The sequence below is a fragment of the Apteryx rowi genome, unplaced genomic scaffold, assembly GCF_003343035.1.
Source record: "Apteryx rowi isolate R43461 unplaced genomic scaffold, aptRow1 scaffold_93, whole genome shotgun sequence".
Classification (NCBI taxonomy): domain Eukaryota; kingdom Metazoa; phylum Chordata; class Aves; order Apterygiformes; family Apterygidae; genus Apteryx; species Apteryx rowi.
Window position 1 is genome coordinate 1,763,563 of NW_020451238.1, and position 22,344 is coordinate 1,785,906.

The following is a 22,344-nucleotide window of genomic DNA, read 5'->3' on the forward strand; positions in this document are numbered from 1 at the left end:
GCACCGGCCGCGCTACCGCCTTCCTACCCGCGAGGCAGCGCCGTGGACGGAGCCGGGCTGCCTTTCCCCTCCCACCTCCACATTCCTCCCTATTTACAAAGGGTGGCCAAGACCATCTCTATCCAGCGAGCGGTGGGGGTGGTAGGAATCGTTAACCCTTTTCTTGCGTTCACCTTTTTTTAAATTATGCTCGGCTGCGCTTTAAAAACACGCCGGCGGCTTCCCCTCTCGACCAAGCGCCCGAGCTTGCTGCCGCCGTGCCCCTAGGTCCCCGCTCCTGCGCCCCAGCCTGGCAGCTCGCCATCTCCTAAGGCCACCCCCAAAAAAGGGTCCCGGGGCAACGCTGCAAAACGCCAGCCCTTCCGAAACCGCGCTAAAAAAACAACCGGCCGCCAAGCTCGCCCCGGCTGAGCGCGCCTCAAGGGAGGCCCGCAGGCGGCGGGGGGCGCATTCCCCCGCCAGGCCGCGCTGGTAGCCGTCTCGCCAACTCTTTTATTAAGCAGCGTTAATCATTCCTCAACATTCACATTTGGGGGGAGCACTCAGGGAAGGGAAGGGGCATCCTGCCCTCCTCCGTCGCCACAGGCCTGGCGGGGCAGATGCGCCGGCCGCAGAGGGCGGCGGGGCCGCGACCACACGCCACCAACGGCCGCGGCGCCGGCCCCTGCCTCGCGCTGCCTGTCTGCAGCCGGCACACGAACCGACGCGCTCCTCCCGTGCCGCGAATTTTCCTATTGGGCAGCGCTCGCCGGCTGCGCCCAGCAACCGAGCTCTCATTGGTGCGTTTCCGCTCCGCGGCCGGCCGCTCCGCGCAGCATTGGCCAGCGGGGCTGCCTGTCCGAGCGGCGCGGCCCGCCCCCTCGGCGGGCGCGGCAGCCTCCCGCAGGCTGCAAAGGGGGGAGTCGCCTCCGGGCAGCCGAGACCCTCCGCGCCAAGGCGCGGACAGAGCCGCCTGCGCGCGGGCCGAGGCCACGGCAGGGGCCGGCCGGGCTCCGCGGCTCCGCGAGGACGGAGCTCGGTTCCGCGTGCCGCCCGCTCCCTCCAGGAGCCCCGCGCTGACGGTGCGCTCTCATCGGAAGCAGCGGGGACCATGATGTCATCTAGTTTGACCCGTGTATCAACAGCACTGAACAGCCCAGCACACGAGTACATCGGGCCCGGGGGCTCCAGTACAGCGAAAAGATTGCTGTTCTTAGGAGACTAAATCGTACTTTTCCCAGCCGTAGACTAGGAGATACCGAGTCCAACTTAGGTCCAAAACACTTGTGGTGACGGAGAGCGAACCATCCAGGTGGAATGTGGACAGGCAACGCTGGCAAGGGATCCTGGTGCATTTGGCTAACAGCCTTTTCTCCATTCGATCTCCCTGTCGAGCCAAGGCTGAAAACCTCCCAGTTTTGATAGCTGTTTCTTGTGCAGTGGTCTCTGTGCTTTGCGATCAAGTCACCCCTCCGCCTTCTCTTTGATAAGTGGAATAGCTTGAGCTTCCTAAAACCCTTCCTAAAACACTATCTTACATCTTGTAATCTATCTCTTCGTTATTTTTATGTTCCTCCTTTAAATTATTTCTAGTGTTTTCTCCTCCCCCTTAACTGTGGATGCCAAAAATGGCACAATATTCTAATGTTGCTTTTATCAATGCTTGGACAAAGGCAGTATCACTCCCCTGTTCCCGTCTCTCCTGTATATTCCATATTTTATACATTAAAGGATTACATCAGTCCAATTTACCACAGTATTATCCTGAGAGGTCATGTTGAAGCATTTAYATATAGTGACAGCTAAATACTTCTCTGAATCACTCCTTGCCAAGCTAGTAGCAATCCACTTGCATTCTTTATTTCCAGATGTATTTGCTTGCATTTTCCAATATTAGAATTAATTTTATTGGACTGGGATGATTTAATCAGGCACATCAGATGATTTTGTAACTAATCGGTTATGTGAATTATCCATTCATCTACTAAGCTCTGTGTCATTTGCAAATTTTACTAGTAAGGATTTCACATCACCATCTAGATAATTAATAGAACTATTGAATAATATCAGATCAAGAACTAATTTCTAGAAAGCTCTGCCTGGGTCACTGCTGTCTCCCCTTTATCAACTACATTTTGAGAGTTCTCAATGAAAAGATATTTAACCCATTTAAGGTGTGCTTTATGCATTCTATATGACACATACATTCACACACTTACAAGATAGAATAAGGTTTTTAAACAAATGCCATGACTATTTCTCTTTTAATTTTGAGACTAAGGACAATTCTGCAAACTTTTCTCCAAGCTTCTTCTTGTTTTTTAGCTTTATCCAGCAGAGGTTCTGCGCTGCTAGCTACCACCAGTCTCTTCATTAAAGATATTTAAAACGGATACAGAATCATTGTCTAGTTGGGATTAGACTATTTAAGTTTGATAGGCAATGGAAGCTATACAGAGATCCCCAAAGATGGAGTCTAAAGAAGGACAATATTAACCAGGGTCCTTTAGGCAGTACAAAAAGTCAGGAAATAGAAGGAAAAATCTGAATGGCCACCAAATCCAGTATTCACAAACCCTTGTAGTGGTTTGCTTTTGTGAAGCATCCTAAAAACCAAAATTTTTTAATGACTCTATGAAGTTATTCTAACTTCACACATGTATTAAACATAGGTTATTATCAGTAAAAGCTAACAACATTTAAGTTTCAGGCCTATAGACAGTTTTCCTTTTCCTCTCCCCAGGAACATAACTCCTACTGAAGATAGGCAGACCTATAATAATCTGAGGATTTTTAATGGGTACCAAGCATAGAAGCTAAATAACCTCTGGTCACTGTGATAAGCCTATGCTTTGAGATACAGAGTGGTGTTATGGTTCCTTGACAGCAAAGAGTTATTAATGCATTTAACATGCAGGCATTTCATCAATCAGAGATTAAGAGATTTGCATAATTTATTTACTTCTGCAGTCAGATAACTGTTTTAAATAACAGCTCTGTACCTGAAAACATAAATCTATTTTTGCTTTATATGAATTGAAGTTGACGTATATGTAGGTCATTAATACAATCTATCATTGTGTTTCAAAAGCAACAGTACAAGTAACGATGATACTATACTTACCCAGCACATTCATTAGTAGATCTCAGAAGGCCTTATGAAGGTCAATGTTATCACCCCCATGTTGAAGATGGAGAAAGGAAGTACTGAGATGACTTGCTCAATGTCATATGACAGACCAGTGGTRAAGCAAACAATTAACTTCAGGTTTTCTGAGTCTGAGATGAGAGTTTTTACCTAACAAGCCACATTACCTACTCTTATACCCCTGGGAAGGTCTTCTATTTTCATTAGTGTTACACATCTTTTGCATACTGTGTTTATTTTATATTATTATTATAACCCAGAAGAGCAGTCAAGGCTTTTACCACTCTCTTTCCTTACAGACTTTACCGTAATTTTAATTTACAGGCTCCACTGAAATTCTCTATTGCCACCTGTGAAAAACAGTCAGAAATAAACTTTGAAATCTTGTTCGAAAAACCCATGTTAGCTGAGTCAGTATTTAAGTGTGAAAGGACAAAGGGGTGGAGCTGACCAATCCCAGCTTAAACCTGTTCCATTTAAATTATCAGAGATTTAATTATCAGTTCTGATCACGCTGTGCTTAGTAACTGGAAGCAAAGCTGACTCTGTCACCTGCGTTTTCCTCCATCCTCAGAAAAGCTGCCCCGCCTCGACGCCTCCACGGCCTCCCTGGTGGCTGCGCCGCCCCGGGCACGGCCGCCCCGGCTCGGAGGCTGGATGCACACTCCCCGAGCCCACCCCACCCCGGCCTGGGCGCGCCAGTCCCCGGACGCACGAGCCCCCGCAGCTCCCCTCGGGCCCCTCGTCCCCTTGCGACTGGTATTTCACACCCTGGGACAGACCGCAGCGCCAGCGGCCCCGCCGGCACCCGCCGACCCGGGGCCGTGACAGAAGGCGACGCGCTTTAAGCCCGCGACACCGCCTGGGCTCCAGTCACCCCCAGCCATAGCGGCGTTTGCGCCCGGTGCCTCCCCCCGCGGCGACCCCGGGGACGCAGGGCCGGGCCAGCGCAGCCCCGGCGGGAGCGAGGCGGCGGCCGCCCCACCGCCCTCCATGGCGCCCGGGGCGGCTGGGCGAGGCGGGAAGGGAGGGAGGGAGAGGAGGGGCCCGGCGGACACCTGTGCGATGGCAGCCCCAGCAACCGCGTCCGAGCGACGGGGCAGCCAGCCAATGGAAACTTGAGGGGGAGAGCTCCCCTCCAATAGCGCGCGGGGGCGGGGATCCCGCAGCCAATAAGGGTGCGCGTTGGCCCACGGGGCTTCCGGAAGCGGGGTGATGCTGTTCTCCGCGCCGCGGGCTGGGTGAGTACGGGGCGCCCGGGCGGGTGCCGCCGGCTCCCGCTGGGCCTGGGCCTTTCCCTCTCCTCYCCTYCCCTYCCCTYYCCTTCCCTCTCCTTCCCTCYCGGCTCTTCTCCGCTGGGGACCGCGGGCTCGGCGTCCCGCGGTGCGGCCCCCTCCTCTCGCGCGGTCCTGGCAGAGCCACCCGACCCCAGCCCGGGGGCCGCGCCTCGCCTGCCCCGGGCCCGGCCGCCCTCCCGGTTGGCGCTTTGGGCTCCGCGGGCGGGCGCCGGCTTCCCAAATAGCCTTGAGTTCGCTGAAGTGTCACGAGTGAGGCGCCTGAACCCGGCGCCCTGCCGCCCGGCAGCTGACACGCTCGCATGCCTGACGGCGGCCTTTCAAGCTTCCTTTCGGTGAGCTGGGCGCCCAAGGCGTGTGACGAGCTTCTCGAACGTTCGGCGGCGCGGGGCAGAGCCGCTGAGGCTGCGGTGGTGCCGGGCTGCTCGTTCGCGCCCGGGGCACCGTCCCGCGTGCGCCCGGGACGGCTCGTATTGGCGGCTGCCGGCCCCGCGACGGCTCCCGCGTAGCTATTTGTGTCTCACGGTACCGAATGTCGCTTAAAGAAAATAACTCCTCTCGAGGAGGTTTTGCACAAGAAACTATTCCCACCCCCGCCCGAATTTGTGTGACAGTAATTYCTCGAATGTTTTAAAGTAAATCCAACATTATATGTTGGAACAATCCTGTACTTGTTTTCTTTGGTGTTGATGGTGGCTGGCTGATACTTCTGTCACACGCAAGAGTTTGATCAAGTGTTTGTTTGAAAGTGCAGTGACACTTTTACGTCAGCATGTGAAGGATACAATTCTCTTTTCCTTGCCTTATGTCTCCTGCATGATTACCTGAAGTCTAAGGAATAAGCTTTGATAGAAGCTCTTTCTGTATTGCAGTATTCATTTTGTATCTCTGTTACCCTGAAATGAATGAGTATGCATATTCTTCAGTAAGGATACTTGCAGGACTTTTCTTCTACTTAACTGCTAATTTATCACAGAAGTTTGTAGGATGTCTATCAGCCCATGGCCCTTCCATCAAGTGTCTTTCAGAGTAGGTAATGGACTCAAAATTACTGTAGGTGAGGTGGGGAACATGTGAGCATGTATGTAAGTGATGGCTGAAGTCCGCTATTCCTGTAGGAAGTTAAGCTTAAGAATATAAGACCAGCCATACTATGTCAACTCAAAGGTCCATATAACCTGGTACTTTTTCCCTGGCAGAGTCTAAAGGAACATGTCCAGGAAAAAGTGTAAGAACAGAGCAGGTATGTATGATTCTTCCACCAAGTATTTCCTTCAATTACTAGTAACTTAGACTTTCCTAAAATAAATGGAAGATGAGGTTTCTTTAAATCAGTGTTTGGGCCAGTTCTTAATGATATTAACAAGGGAAATATGTCCCTTCTGGAGTTTAACTGTTAGTTTACTAGTTTTAAAATTTGTGAATGTATTCAACAAATAGCACACTAAGAGTGCCACAAGTGTAGTAACTGAATATAATGGCAAGTTTCAGAATAGACTGGTGAATATCAGTACAACACTACCAAAGTGTAATTTTTAGAAAGGCAATAGTGGTGTTGCTGTTCCTGAGAAACCTAGCATGCCCTCCGTAATTGTTTTGTTACRTGTGCAGCCAGAAAAATAAACTGTTCTCTCTTGCTCTGTGAACAGTATTCCTTTTGTAACTTTGACAGTGATATGTTACAACAAAAATTGGCCCTCTTACAATAGTCATTGTCAGATGTTGCTAGACATAGTATTTTTGGAAAGCCCAAATTATATGAAAAGTCTTCAGAAGAAAATGGTATGTTTAAACAGTTATGAGCCTGGGTTACTGTGAATTTTCTGAGACGGACTTCATTGGCATTTTGGCTGTGTAAAAACTACCTGGGGAAATAACTTTTTTAAAAATGAAAGTGATCTACATCTGTGTTATTTCTCATTGTTAGAACCTTATTTTGAATGGCACATGCAAGCCTACCTACTGCTTTTAAACCCTGTGATCAAAATCACAGCTCATTGCCAAAACATCTATATTTATGAAACTTCATGCTTTTAAAACTAATTTGCCTTCTGCTGTTTGGTGTACTTGGACTACATTTCCAAGTTTATCTTTAGAAGCAGGTTGGCAATTTTCTTTCTAAAATGGAAATTATTTTTCATATAATTCAGTTCCTAGACTTGGGTAACTTTAATATAAATATATATTATCAATTTTGATAAAGCTACAAGATATGTAGCATTTGCCAATGCTTGTTGTAGTATTGGCTGCTGAACTGAACTGATGACAACTGCTTTATTTTAGTAGAATGGGTACAGGTCCTAGGTGTATCTTGTACTCTTCCTGGAAAAAAAAATCAACCAGGATGAAGGATGACCTGCAGTAAAATTATAGATATTACTGAACTCTTGCCTTAATGATGGCAGGTTGGAACTCAGTCTCTGCCTATCAAAGGCAATTTTCATGCTTTTTGTTTTGCCTAAACCAAAACAAAACCTGTAAAAGTAACAGTTACATAAAGTTTTTCTTGCCCCAAAAGGATTCTTAGCTGGCTCCTCAGAGAAGAAAACCTAAGTACTGTGAAAGCTGAAAATAACACAGCCTTTGCCTAAAAGGAGAAGGAAGTCTAACAAAAGACTCTGGATATACAGAACTGTGGCAAAGGACTGCAATTACTAGCACTCTTAAACTGGGGGAAAGGCTGCCTTACTCCATCCCTGGCAAACGTTTTTAAAGTGTGGTGTGTTGAAAGGTCAGGTTTGCTAGCCTTTCTTCCCCTTGGGAGCTGTGCAGTGGACTTCTAGTAAGATGCCAGAGGGAGAGATTAGCTGAAGAGAAGAATTTGGCTACAAATCTTAACTCATCAAACTAGGGAACCATGTGCACCTTGAATGTTAGTTTGTTCTTGTAAGGAAGTTCTACTTTTTGCTGAAAGAGAGCAGTRCAGACTGACTCTTCACCTTGGCAGAGAATGGACTGAGTTACAAATTGTGCCTTGAGCAACCTGAAAGGCTTCAGATACAGATCCCTCTCTTCCCCCTCAACTTTCTGACTTTTACATGTGTACAACAGAAAAATAAAAACAAGGTCTCAAGAATGAAGTAACTTCTGGAACAGGTCTTCTGAGTCCTAGGAAAAAAATCCTACCTAATAACTGAATGTGCCATTTCTGCACTCAGTTTCAGCTGCATAAATTGAGAAATTATACTTAAAAATCACTCAAATGAGAAGTCATCACTTCTGTATTTCCATTCAAAGCTCTCCAGATGTTAGGTCTTTAAGTTCTAAGCCTATCCATATGCTTAAAAGGATACTACTGTTTTTGAAAAAATCTAATTAGTTTCAGAGTTCTGATTTAGTTAACTTTTCTTGCTGTATGTGCTGTTGTCTCTCTGTGCAGTTTCATGCACAACTTTTTTGTAAAAGCTCAACTCTTTCCTGTTCACTGTATTTCTCTGCAAGCCGTTGGGCTCTATCCAGTTGCTTTTGAAGCTGCTGTTAGATAGCAATTAATGTGACTACACAAAAGGAACATGTGCCACACAAGGGAGGGGCAAAAGGAAATTAGTAAAATGCTTTACAAACATGAAGCAGCTGTGAAACATGGCTCTGGTCAAAGAAAAGTAACTGCTTTTAAAAAGTTATCAAATACCTCCTATTTTCCTAATTTTTAAGATTCGGCATAAAAAGCTCATTCCACTACTGAAAGGAAACTCATCCTACTTTATTCTTTCATGGCTATCTGCGAAATATAGTGGTCAGTTTCTGTTAGGCAAATTCAAAGGCAGCAGTAAAATAGTCTTAGACTCTGCTGGCCATGAGTTATTGTTGTGGTACATAAAACTATCAGAATCCTGTGACTAATGATCTTTTGCTGTCTTTTAGCCTGTACCTAAAGAACAGTTTCAGATCAGCTGAGAAGCAATTGAGATTGCTGTGGTAACTGACAGATGTTATTTATGATGCTTCATTTGCGAAAATAAAATACATAACAAATGGTTTCGTCTTTCAAAGACTTCTCCTGGGTGTTCTTAAGGGTAAAATGGTTTTATGCCAAATTGTGAACTGATTGCTTCTAATCAACCAAATGGTGGTAGAAGTCTATAAAAAGAACATACACAATCTATCATGTTTTGATCTCCTGGTAGTCCCTCTAAATGCTACCTTACACTGGCATCTATACACTCATGCATTTAACAGATTGCCAAAACTAACAGAATAACACACTGTACTGTCTGACTGAAAACAGTAGCATAGAATAAGAATGGTAGTTACTTCAATATCATTGCCAGAATCARCAGTGCCATTTGGAGCAGAATGCTTAATTTGCTGGATGTTTGTAGTTTTTGTCAAGCTGGTTTGTGCATATTAAGCACAAGTCAAATAGCGGAATAGAAACATATTACAGATGTAGGAGTCTGTTGCCATCACTTCATCCTTGATAACTGTAAACTTACTAAACAAGAATAATAAGATTAGATTTTCTAAAGTCCACTATCCTAAAAGCAGTATGTCTTTGCTGTCACCACCTTATTTTTTTTCCCTATTCTGCAGGCCTTTTTATGTTGCACAGTATGAATATTCTGATTTGTATTGTCTTCAAACAGAATCAGAATGTATGTGTCATAATTTAGCCTTTTTTTATTTGAACTTTCCTTTAAGCTTTCTCAGAACATTTGAGGGTAGTTCTGAATTCACATTTTCTGCTGCAGTAGATCTTGAAAGGCAGTTTTTGGTCAGGCTTTGGACTTCTATGGCTTTTTGTAGGATCAAGTTGCAAGTGTAGAAGCCAGAAGCAGACCTGATCATTTTTACCTTCCCTTGTCCTTGATCTATGGGGTGTTATACTGAATGAAGGGGAGGTTATGATTTAAACACCTCTGAACTGTAATGGCAGCTCTGCAACAGGCTTGTCTTGTGCCCATGGTTGCAGCAGTGTTTTTATGTGAAAACTGACTTTAAAGAATGACACTTGCATGAAGGTTTTGATTAAATATTTCTGCTCTCATCATGTCTATTGCAGCTTTGTTTACTGCCTCTAACAACAAAAACAGCGCTTTTTTCAAAGTTGACTTTCAAATAAGCTGGAAGACTCTAGTGAGATAATTAGTAGAATGATAATCTCACAAAAATTAAGAGAATGAAAGTTGAGCAACTGAGATGATGTGTAGTAAGAAAGCCAGTCACTGAAATTTTAAAACTTCTGTTGAACAACTTGAGAATTTTGAGTCTTCATGCTTCACTTCTTAAATGAAAAGTGACTTCAAGCAGAAATTATAACAGTGCAGAGCAATGAAAAGTACACAATGGTAATCTACTGCAACCTTCCCACTCAATGTAATTTATGAAGTAAATTACTTTTTTATGAAGAAATCTGTGATTTCCTACACTGCAGAGTGAGCAAGACCTCAATCTACTGATTATTGTTATGATTTTATTGGGACAATGATTACTTTAGACAATGCCCTCTTCTTGCAAAAAATATTTTATATTCTATCAAAGGTTTTAAAATGTAGCTTGTAAAAGCCAAAGGATAGCTTTTTAGCTTTGATCTTGATCTTGTTTTGTCTGTCTTGTTTGCAACTGAAACCAGTTTTATTACCTCAAATTCAGTAAGCATGGATAATTCAGTCTTCTGTCTGGCAGTTCTTTGCATAAGCATGTATTAAAAGCTTTCATTCCAGCTTGACTAAATTACTTTGGGACAGGCACCAGAGCAGTCTCAACTTTGTGTTAGTGATTTGTAATAAGGTTTTTGTTTTTTTCAAGGAAAAATACAATGAAGTAATAGTGAAGTAGTGTATGTAAGGATATTCCCTCCTTAGGAGCAACCCAGTGAATCCCAACTACTTCTGGCTTCAAGAACTTTAAATATAAAGGGAGCTCCATAAACACAGGAGAACATTAAAAATGGTTTCTCAGGTTGATTTCAGCAGGAAGCTGGAGGTATGGCTGTGTAGCAGGCACAGATCTCTCTGCTAAATAGCAGAGCACATGGATCCAGGTTAATATGAATCATGACCTCTCCTGTCTCAGAAGGAGCTGTGGCCCAGTGGTCAGGCACTGAAGTAACTCTTCTGAAGTTGGTCTTGCTACAACTCTCAACTCTGTCTGAAATTTTGTAGATATGCCTTCATCACCTTGTCTTCCTAAATGTGATAAACTTGCATTATCTAAGGCTCTTCCATAAATGCTACCTCACTCTAGAGTGACTTGCACAGCTCAGGGGAAGGCAAAGGTGCTGCCCTTTCATCAGTTCTTGTTCTGCTTCGTCAGTAGACGGCCTCTCTCCAATTTTTTTCCTCTTAGTCAATAAAGTACTTGTTTCTAAGGCATAGTGGAGCATGTGCCTGTTTTCATAAGCCTTTTTGTCATGTAGGCCAAATCTAGTTGGTGACTACTAGTAGATTGGGGTAGTGTCCCCTAGTAGAGTGGGCTCATCTCTGCTTGAAAATTTCATTTGTGAAATTGGTGAAATATTAAAACAGTAAATGTATATCCTGGCTGTTACATTTTTAAATGTTCTAACAACTTATCCATTAAAAAATAAAGGAATGCTAAAGAAAAATATTGTAGTTTGTCATGTTACAAAGAAATATAGCTTGTTGTGAAATGCTGCCTTTTCTTGGGTTGAATATTTTATTCTAAAACAAGAATTTTGTCCCTTCTAACTGCTTGTAACTGCAGAAGTGGACCTACTCTAGCTTTCTTTTCAATATTTAACAGTGATTTTGTCRGATCCACATGTTCAGAGTAAATGGGGATATATGTAGTTCCATAAATGCCCACTGTTAAATAGCCAAGTGTTAAGGCCTAATGCAAGCCATGCTGGTTCAGTGCTTATGGCTCTTGTTTCTTTTGCTTGAACAGTGGCAGTCCACTCCCGATTCTGTTACCTGGCTCCTTTTATTCTGATGGTTCTTCAGAGCCTCACTGAGAGCAATAGTAATGTCTCAAGTATCTAAGTACCCAAATTTGAGTCTGACTTAATTTTAAATAATATAAGCTTAATGTCCAACTCTGGATATAGAAGCACATGTTGCAAATGCAGTGTCAACTTTATAAAAGAAAATAATGAAATGCATTGGTTGCCTTCGTTACTAAATGAAGTATCAGCGCTTTGTTGAGGAGTAGTTGTGCATTTCAGCTGATTTTAAAGCTTCTAGGTGTTAGAGTAACAAATTTGTACTATTTGCAGAGGACCTACAAACATTTATACATGTTTCAAGGCCAGCAGGTGGAGCCCAAGATAAATGATATAGTCTTGATACTTGAAACAATAGTCACTAAAGGTACAAATATAGTCTAAGAACTGTATTAACATCAAGCAGAGTCGATGGGGTGACAGGAAGGTATTTCTCTCAAAGCAGTAGTACGCAATAGTAATAAATATGGATACTAGAAAGGCAAAGTGTTGAAGATATTTGTCCCTCTAGATAATTGCAGTGGGTGTTACAAAACTGCTCAGCTGATGTTTAATGCTCAGGTTTTTTGACGAGCAGTTTTCTGAGCTGTACATTGGCCAGTAGCTTTGCACAAACAGCTGGACTGAATTGACTCTTTGAAGGGACCTTGGTAAATCAGCTAATGGAGCCTGAAACCTCTGTATTAAAATAATAGTCTTGAAGTTATGAGCAATTAACTGTCAACAGGTTTTGATGGAATAATCCATTTAATTTTCTGGCAGGACACCTAATGAAAACTGGGAGCCTTTATTTTCATAGTCAGCAAAAGCACTCAGTGACAGTTGCCCATTAATGTTGTGTTTTATATCCCTAGCTTCATCATGTGGGCTGCTTTGCCCTTTGTAGAAGAAGCTTTAAGGATCCCCTACCGTATTTGTGTTAGTGCTGCTTATTGGCTGCCTCTCAAACGTAGGTTTGAAGGTTGATCTCTTATAGCTATAAATGTTGTTTCTGAAATAGTCTGTCATAGCTTAATATTGATGAATATCAATCTTGATGCTCGTATTGGGGAAATGGAAAGAAGAATGAAGCCATCATGTTTCTGTCAGCCTGGAGCCAGGGACCAGACCAATTTCTRATGCAATACTGCACACTGTTCTTCTAGTGTATTGCTTGTTCCATGAACTGAACTGTTAATGCATTTTATTTAACTTGCTTTATGGACATAAGTCCATTTCTGATGGGAAGCCAGTTATGTATCCTTAGTAATAGAAGCCATAAAGCCTTTTACTTGCTGAAGGACATGCAAAGTTGTAATTAAAATGGAACTGCTTAGTAAGCTGAGTAGTAGGTTGAATATCTCATTTTTAACAGGTTGCTCAGCAAACTGACAAGAGACTGATCAATCTAGAATTTTTTTGGAAAACTTCTTGATATACTTAAAGACCAGTTAAAGCTCTTTGAGATAATCTGTCCTTTATTTTTAGCAAACATCATTTGTCTGTTTTTCATGGACTTTCATGGAAGATTTTGCAGTATGATTTCTTGGAGCCGTATTTAGGATCAGTCTTGTGCTGCTGCTGTTCTTTGGCAAAGAGTTTTCCATTATTGATTCTGATGCTTCTGGAATTGTGTGTTTTAGATAAGTCATTGGAAAGTGCTGGTTATGGCAGCTTTCTGGTTCAAAGATGAAAAGTTAACTTTTTCTGTAGACTGCAGGTTGGGAGAAAAGGGAAAGATAAGATGAAACAAGGATATGAACTCTAAAATTGAAATCTGATTAAATTCAAACATCCTAGAGTATGATAAATTTGATTTCTGGTAGAAATGGAGCTGACAGTCRTAGATGCCATGATGTGTTGGTGCAGTTTGCAGTTTTGAAAAATGTGACTAACATGAAACTGCATTTTTGAAGTGCTGTTATGTTTAGCTTTCCTAAAGGTTAAATGTGGCTCTTAACAGAAAGTTCTTTCCTTTTCTGACAGAGCAACTTGCTGCATCCTTATGGTGTGGCTTATGCATCCAGCCTGGAACCTTTTTGTCCTTGATGAATGTGGGAGGAGTGGTAAGGGGGAAGGAAAAAAAGAAAAAGGTCATCTACATATCTCTCCCCACAGAACATTCCCCTCTGCCTTGGCAATTGAGAAGGGAAGGAGGATCTTCTTGCCCAGGGCTGAGCAGGATGCTGGACAATGTTGTTCACTAACACGCCTCCCTCTTCCAATTTTATGTTTGGTCAAGGTGCTGTCAAGGACTGAGTGCTGATTCAATTTAGCTATGGAGCTGTCTGAGAAGAAGGCTTGAACAGTAGCTGTCAGTCAGCTAAAATAAATCTTTTTTCTTAGCTTGATGTTTATTGCAGTGCTATAACTGTAACGTCTGGTGGGTTGAAAGGTCTCTTCTATCCTAACTTAGTCTCCAGCCAGTAATGGCTTAAGCAAAAAGTTTCCTTTCTTGCAGAAAATTCTCCTGTTTGGTATCTGGCTTGTGCAATAAATAATGTAAACAACCACTTTGAGAGGTTTGCATAAGTTGGAGAGGAGGGATGACTGATTTGCCCCAGCCTTGATGGAGGCTTATGGTATTAAGCAGGACTGTACAGCCCTGTGAAGTTTATTTGGAAGTCTGATCTCTTAACTGAAAATCTGCCATACTTGGTGATGCCAGAGGTTCATACAGTTAGCCAATGGCTAATTAATCTGTTAAGCTGTTGTAATGGCAAGTGTGTGATAGGGACCTGCCTGGAAGATGATGTAGAATGAATAAAAGAAGCAAATAACCTCTGTGGCTGTACAATAAGCATGTTGAAGAACCTGAAGAAACCCATCCTCAGTGTTCTTCTGGGGACAGAAAAATTATCAAACAAAATAAATGTGCAAGTGTCTAGAGGCAGCGTAGGTTTGGTGAAGGAAGGACGTGAGGAAAAGCAAGAAGATTCTGGACCAAGACGAGCCAAGGTTAAAAGAAACGTAGCTGGCACAGAATAGGGATCCATTTAATACTCCAAGGGACAAATTATGAATAGAAAGAGATACAGAAGGGATTTAAGCAGCAGAAGGAATGCTATCCTGAATGAAGAAACCAAAGTAGGGTATGGCATATAAGAACTGCTTGGATGTCTAGATGGCTGCAGAAGCTTAAAGTAAAAAGTGAGTATTAAAGGTTTCAGAACTGTTTATGATTGTGTTATGCTTCAGTTAAATTCTCTGGAAATGGCACTGTACTTCACAGCTTAAGCTGGCTATTGCTCTAGGAAATATGTGCATGGTAATTTGGATGGGGGCTGTTACTTTGTTTGACTTCAGGCTCTTTTTAAGAGTTGGAGTGAAAGGAGGGAACGGATCAGTGTTTATGCTTAGTGACATAAGGCAGCTGGGATAAAAGCCTGTGTTTTGTGAAACAGTGACAAGACCTGTATGTAGAGGATCCAAGTTTTCTGACACTGATAGTYTGATTGTACAAGTCCAGTATGATTGCAGTCTAGTGAGAATTCACCAATAGGAGTCTCGGAATGGTCATGACACCTTAAGATTTTCATGATTTTCCAAATAAAGTAGCTGTCTATGCATCTTTTTAAACATCTGGCTACTAAATCAGTTATCTAAAAGGCAAGTCTGTATTTTCAATTTGATTCATCTCTAAACCAGTTATTTTGGAAGGGACTTGGTAGAGGGGAAAGAAAGCCTACTGTGACTTGAGTCTGTTTCCCCAATGCCTTGTTGTGTCACCTGGTAAACAGAATCATTTGGATAGCTAGCTATTGCTCTTCTACACTTAAGTCATATCTTGAAAGGGGAATTCCTTTTGTCACAGAGCAGAAATTAAAATACTTTGTTTTATACACGCATGCRTGTGCACCCTCATGCACACACTTGTCAAGGCAAAAGAAAATTACTGCAAGCATGTCAGGAGTGTTGCTTCTCTTCTGAATTATTTTGTTGGTTGCAACAGAGGAGTCTCTTTGCGGAATATCAGTGATTGGAAGATGATCTGTGCTGTGACAGCAAGCTAGTTGTAATGTGTAATGTAATGTGACTTAACAGGAGCCGGTAGCTACTGGCAGGCTGTTAATTAAATCTGTATAAATGCTGTACTTGTAGCTCTTTCTGGTGGTGTGATGTGTAGCCAGGATCCTGCTGTCTCTTAAAGTTTAAAAGTCTGATTTTTTTTTTTTTTAAACCACAGATATGTAAAAAAAATCCTACTTTTTGTACAAAACTTGCTTTTATCGCTGGATTGCTCAGGTGGTCTTAGAGCTGTGGTACTAACTTCTGCCATCCCCTACCCCCCCCTCCCCTTTTTCTTCCCTTGAAAATGTTTGCATGGAGGTAGCTTTCTGCAGTGAAATGTGTTTATCCATGGTTGGCTGATAACATTCTGACAATTGTTTCAGCAGGGGCAAAAAGTAAAGATCAGGCTGCAGTTTTATTTCAGGCAAGTTTTCATTAGGGCACCACAAAAATATTTGAAAGCCCTAATATGGTTTTAAACTAGAAAGAATATTTGTTGTTTCTGAATGTGGCCAGAATTTTAAACATACTGCAAATGCTGTAGACTGATCATTGAAATGTACACCCTGGTCTATTTTATTTTTGTTTGTACCTGATATTTTTGCTGATGTTAAACAACTATACTTTTCCTTTGATTCTAGTAGTAACTTGATCTAAAATACTTTTTATTTACAGGCTTGGAGGTGTCTTCCATTACGTTTTTGTGATTAGACTTATTCCTTAGCTTCTGTGACAGTTTGAAACCTTTTCTTCATTATTTTAACAAAAATGTTTTGACTTATTTAAGGCAGGAAAAAAATGTAGTTGTACTTTATTGGTAATGAGGAAAAAAAAACCAGTCCTTCGTGCATTGTTAGTGCCCTCACCTGTCTTATTGCTTTCCTGATGCTTGTTTCTTTTCTAAAACTCTCAATTATCCAAGCATCATGTTGAAACAATAGTAGTAAGAATTTTTGTAGAAAACCTTTCATTGAAGCAAATGTATTTAAGTCTATTTTTAATGTTAAAAGCTAATGAGTATAGAAGCAAGATTTTTTTTTAGTTTACAGTATAATATGTAATCTTTCTTATTTGCAGGCTATTACAGAATGACCTTGCACTGAGCCTTTCTGGAAGAAGCAAGAATTAACTAGCAATCCCTCAATGTGCATCCTTCTATTCAAATTTGACCCTCGACCAGTTTCAAAAAATGCATACAGGTAAAGATGGTTCCAGTTAACATGTATTTCCATAACTTTTGTTACACAATCTCATTTTAGTTGTAACCAGTGATGTTCCAAACAAGCCAGTTTTAGGTGCTTCTAGATAAGTTTTACTGGATGTATTGATATTGTGCAGTGAATTTCACAAGCAAACTTTCTGTAATAATTTTCTCCCATTACAGCCCTTAACCTTGAAACTTCATATCCAACATGTATCTTAGCACATTCAGTATGTAATAGAAAGACAGCACTTCAGACTAGAAAAGACTTTACTGTTCTATTACTTTCTATGTTTATACGTACTGTGTGGGTTCCGTATGACTTTGAGAAGCACAAGTATCAGTATTCATCCAGTAACTTTCCTGTACCTTTTGTTAAGCAATGGCTTGCTCCATACCTCTGAGATAAATTACTTGAATCAGCCTTTCTGTTTCAGGCTATAGTGACCTGCTTAAGATTCTTGGTGTCCAGTTTTAATATTGGATACATTAGTCCCCTATTTTCCTAAAGACAGCATAAGTAAATCTTTGCTTTTTGTTAATTAGAAAGCTGATGTACTTTCTTTTTCAGTTGTTGTTATGGCTTCACCTTTGTCTCAGTTTTCTGAAGGACACAGCCCAAGTATCAGATGGAAATGGTACCCGGCTCTTGTACTTCTCTGAACAGTGTTGTAGTCATTAGACCAACTTAGACTTCTCTGTCAGTCTCCTGCTAAGTGTAACTTTTCCTGCCAGCTCCTATGTATTACGCTTTACTATAGCTCTGACCTTGTTTTGAAGTCATGGAACAGTTTTCCCAACCAAAAGGTGTTTCCTGTGCCTTCAGGCATACTAATGCCTGTCAGTGTTATGCCAGACATTTGCAATTATTTTTCTTACTATAATTTACCTTGTTTCTCTAGTTAAAAGCATGTCTAAATGGTTATTAAAAGTTGAAAAGGCGAACTGGATATCTTTGGCCATTTTCTTATAGCCAATGCACTTTTTCAAGCAAGAAACATGCTCCCCATGATGCTTAGGAAATTTTTCTATCCCAGTAGACTTTGTTTTCTACAGCAGTGCATATGTCAGTTTGAGCACTGAATTAAGCAAAAAGCTTTCAGTTCATCTTTAACACATTAATGAATCCCTATCTTCYTGTGCCCTTGCCACTTGCTGTTCTACCCTTTATCTTCATTCTTTGTGTTCTGTCTGTAGGCCTATTTGTAGTAAAGTTTAGTGCATTGTACCAAATGCTTTACTGCACTCCATTATTATTGTCAAAAGTAATGTGCTGCCATTACATCTTTCCTAACTATACTGTGTGTCTTATGAATAAATACAGGTTGCAAGCTTCAAAGCTGTAATCACATAGTGTTTTTATGGAACTGAATTATATTGCAGGAAATTACTTTAATGAAATAATTTCTCATGTTTTCATCTCTTTGCCTCAATATTAAAATAAATCTTAATACATAAATCTTAATACAGTTAAAATATTTCAGCTATAAAAATAGCTGAATAGGCCTTTTGCAATTTGTCATTTAAAATTGCTCCTTTTCTCCAGTATGATTGTTTCATAAAAGACATTTAAGATGTTTTAATTAGAGCAATCCTGTATACTAGCTTTGTACAAAACTTTGGAATCTGTATAATAAATCTGGGATGGGGAAGATTCTACCAGGAATGATTTCACTTAATATTTAGTATTTGGATATTATATACAGAAATTCTAGTTTCATGTCTAGAATTCTTGAAGGCAAAATCTAGTTGGAACTTCAGGAAAAGAGATCTGACATGTTTGAGCCAAACTATTTTTGAAAGGTATGGATGTTTATTTACACAATATCTGTAAATGGAGGATGCTTCTTCTAGATGGAGGACAATTTGAGCAAGGTGAAAGAAATTCAGTAAAACAGTTGAGAGCCTGTAGTTTGAAGACTAGAAACAGGAAAAACAAAGCTGAATCTAAAAGGAAAAATGCAATCATTATTTGCATTGGAAAGATAAAATATGCATAATTTGTACATACTCTGTGCATTCCAGCAGGTACTGTTTTCACTGGGGAAAATACTAAGCATCTTCCCTGCAGTAAGGATATCATTGAAATGTTAGCATTCTTTTTGTTATCCATAGCTGATTTTAATTTTATTCTTTCTGTAGCATTTTAATAGGTCCAGAAACTTGTTACAGAAAGTGTCAGTACATTTGGATGCTGAGTAAAGTAATGAGATTTCATAGGAACTGTTTCCTTTGTGTGATTCAAAAATTAGAATGAAAAGTGTATGACCTAACTTCATTTTTACAGCAGTGAATTTGGCCTCTGCTGTATAAATGTAATTGACATGCAGCTGGTAGGAAGAACTGACAGTGAAGAAGATATTGAAGTTGTAGGAAACTGGTGATGGAAATCTGCAGATTTCTGGAAGATATAACACTTCATTAAAATTAAATAGTAAATATGGTTGGATAGAATGGGGAACACTCAATCTAGCAATTGAAATCAAAATGAGTCACTATGGATAATGATGTGCAGGACTAGGAAGCTCYGTTGGATCAGTCTTTAACCACAGCATGGTGTAGTGGGGTTGTGCACAAATGTGTCTGCAGACTCTGAATGGTACATGACAAATCTTGAAATTCATGAAGTTCATAGATAAATCTCCTCCTTGGTCAGTGCCGTTAAGGAAGGAAAATAGTTACTAGTATCTGCAGGATCTGAGCTAGGAACATACACTATTATATGATCAGGAAATAAATGAAGAAACAGTAAATGCTCATTTTGGAGTGTTCCATTATCCAATCAGAAGTGAAAAGCTTTTGTTTTAAAATAGCTATACTATGAAGACTTGCAACAGCACAGAACAAACTGCATGGATACTCAGCTCTGCCAATAGATTCAACTATGTAAATTCTGCAGTCAGTGATCTACACTTTCCTACTGAACTTCTGTTTGCTGTTCCAAGAAGCAGAATGCAAAAAAGTCTTGCAGATGAAGTGGTTGTAGTCTTCCTTTCAAAAGTTGTTCAGTCAAGTCCTGTCCACTGAGAGAAACCCTGCAGAAAATTCAGCATTTATGTAGGTGTAATCCTCACAATAAGGTCAATATTGTTTCACATATGACATTCATGACTCAGGGGGCATGATCTGTTCTTCTGAAGCATAAATTCTTGCTGAACAGGATTATTGTCATCTAATGCTCCAATTAAGAACCTTATAGCAGTAGAAAACTGCTGTGTTTATATTTTTCCTCAGCATGCAGTCTACTTAGTGTTAAGGATTGCTACTTCCACAAACTGTCCTTTTGCAAGATGGGTTAGTTCTTTCAAAGTATAGAATAGATTCAGAAAGTTTTGGAAAAATGCTGCTATTGGAAATGCAAGTGAATCAATTCTAAAATTGAAAAATTTTCTGATGCCTTTTTATGATGAGGTCCAAAATATCTGTTTCAGGATATAGTTTCCAATGTTACTTTTCATTAGGCCAATACAATAAGAGATGAGCAAGACCCAAACCAAGGTTTCTAAGGTGAAAAGTTGATGTACTTAGCTGTTATGTGCTAAAAACACTCATAGGAACATTATTTCTTTCTGTTTTAAGTGCAGAACAGAGGCAAGGGGGAAGTGTGCTGCAGTGATTTCTCTTTGAGGTCCGACAGGAATGGATTCATGACATCAATAACTAAGTAGTGTTTAGTGAATTAACTCTGGAGAAATAGACTCCTGTGGATTCCTAGCTGACTTCACTAAACAAATACATTTAAAAACAAATTGCTGCATAGTTTTAAATACTGATTACTTTGCTTCTGAACTYGTTTTTGGTGCCAAACTTGGGGTGGAACTTTTTTCCTGCTTCATGATGATGGTTAGTGTGGCAGTAAATGTATATTGTCTTGATAGAAAATCAATAAAAACCCTAAGTCTGAGCAGTAAGACTTACTGCGAGAATGGAATTACTGAGTTATTAATATTTTTCTGACCAGCGACATTGTAGCTTTATCTCTTACTCCTCTTTAAAATATACAAGATGACAATGATGTGTTTGGGTTTTGTGTCCAAGAAGATAAAGCTTATTAACTGACTTTTTAAATGGCAGGCTGGCTTGTCATTTTTAATACCCTTAGTAAAGCAACCCTAGCCTAGCACAGACATCTAGTACCTGTCTTACTCCACAACTGAGGGAACTGGCATCTCTGTCCATTGAGGTACTGTGCTTAAAAAGACACCCAGTCAATTGGATCCAAATGTGTAAGGTCCAGTCTACTGTGTTATCTTACATCTTCAAGACATCTTGCCTGTGGCTCTCTTCCACACTGAACCCCATCTTCTGGTACCCTTAACTTTCTTGAAAGTGGCAGTTAATAAAATCTGTCCCAAACAACATCTGTTTCTTTGGGTTTGGGTTTTTTATGCTCTAAAGAACCTGCTTGAGGTACCACTGATGAGATTTAGCACAGAAATATTGGACTGTATTCAAGTCTATCCCATAGTTTAATTACTGCCTTCTACTATGACCCTTAGCGGTTCTCTGGATGGACTTCTGCTGAGATGTGAAAACCAGTGGGTTGGTGTCTTAGTGAGGAAAACTATAAAGCTTACCTTCTCCTTCCACTGGCCAGTCACCTATTGCCCTGAGTCTCCAGTATGTGATCTGCCTAGGTTTGCAGTTACCTTTGTTCTTTACCTGGATCAGCCAAATCCATTACCTGCTCTTCAGGTGGGGATGTCCTATCAGTGAAGAATGCTTTTTAAATCTTTTTCTATTGATAGCAAAGTAGTGATATAAAAAAAAAGGGCTGACAAAAGAGCAGTATCAAATGAAAGCTCACCTATGTGTTTGGAAGTGGTGAGTTATCTGAATGCTTTTTTTTTTAGCATAGAAACACAGTAATGTTTCTAACCTAAGTTTTATTTATAGGTAACATGCATCTATTTGATGTTGCAATAAGTCATTAAATTGAGTTTCTGATGCTATCTTCCAGTGCTTTTAAATAACAAAGTGTTAACTCTCACTGTTTTTGAAAAATGGATGTGTAATCAGCCTAGCTTAGACTTCCCTTTTCTTTCTAGTGCTCCAGTATTAACACTGGGATGGAATGACTGTAGCACACAATCAAAGTATCTGTATGCTCTGTAAATGAGTACACCAAGCAAATTTGTTTTAATAATTCTACTAGATGAGACAAATGAAGAAGCTTTTCCTTTCCTTCTCAACGGCCAAAAAAAAGTTTAACCGAGACTATTCTAGATTCCTCTGAAGCAGTCTGGATGTACTGACTTTTTAAAATCATACTTGTTTTGCATTCACAGCCTGACTGACTTGAACTGATGTTATTCCTGAATTTGAATGGTCTGTATTTGCTACCAAGGCTAAAACTTTTGAGGAAGAACCGGCCTTCCTACTGTTAATCTTGTGTGCCTGCTGCATCTGAAACACCACATTGAATTTGGCCTTTCAAGTCTGCAGATGATAATTACCAGTGTACAAAGTAGAGGGAATTGCACATAGCAGAATTTTTTATAGTTGTATCATTACTCTTTCTTGGTGTTTCTTAGTATGTTTATTTTTCAAAATTTGATAATTTTAGATGGCACATGAAGAGCTGCGGTACATTTTTGTACAGGTCAGCACTCTGCTTGTGGGCTTGTGTTTATTATAAAATATATATAATGAATTTTATCCAGCAGCATTTTTCTATTATGTATTATTATTATTTTTTAAACTTCCTTCTACCTTCTGATTGTGTAGCCTTCAGGGCTTCCTGCAGTTTGTCTGCTGCAGTGACCAAGTTTCCTTAAGGATTCAAATATTTGTCCTCACTGTTCTTGTAGCATTCCCTTATACCCTC

At 40.7% G+C, this 22,344-nt stretch overlaps 1 protein-coding gene across 7 annotated transcripts in view; it reads left to right on the plus strand.

The window, feature by feature from the left end:
• Window positions 1–4,318: 4,318 nt before the first annotated feature.
• TANGO2 (transport and golgi organization 2 homolog) overlaps window positions 4,319–22,344 on the plus strand; it is a 46,227-nt gene continuing 28,201 nt past the window's right edge. For 5 of the 7 annotated variants that reach the window (XM_026091891.1, XM_026091894.1, XM_026091897.1 and 2 more), the window contains exons 1-2: window positions 4,319–4,368; window positions 16,394–16,515. In XM_026091891.1, the coding sequence (XP_025947676.1) occupies window positions 16,460–16,515 (56 nt within the window). In that variant the 5' untranslated portion in view covers window positions 4,319–4,368; window positions 16,394–16,459. Of the gene's footprint in view, window positions 4,369–4,595; window positions 4,758–5,621; window positions 5,666–16,393; window positions 16,516–22,344 lie in introns of those variants that run through there. The other 2 variants (XM_026091893.1, XM_026091892.1) reach the window with 2 other exon arrangements.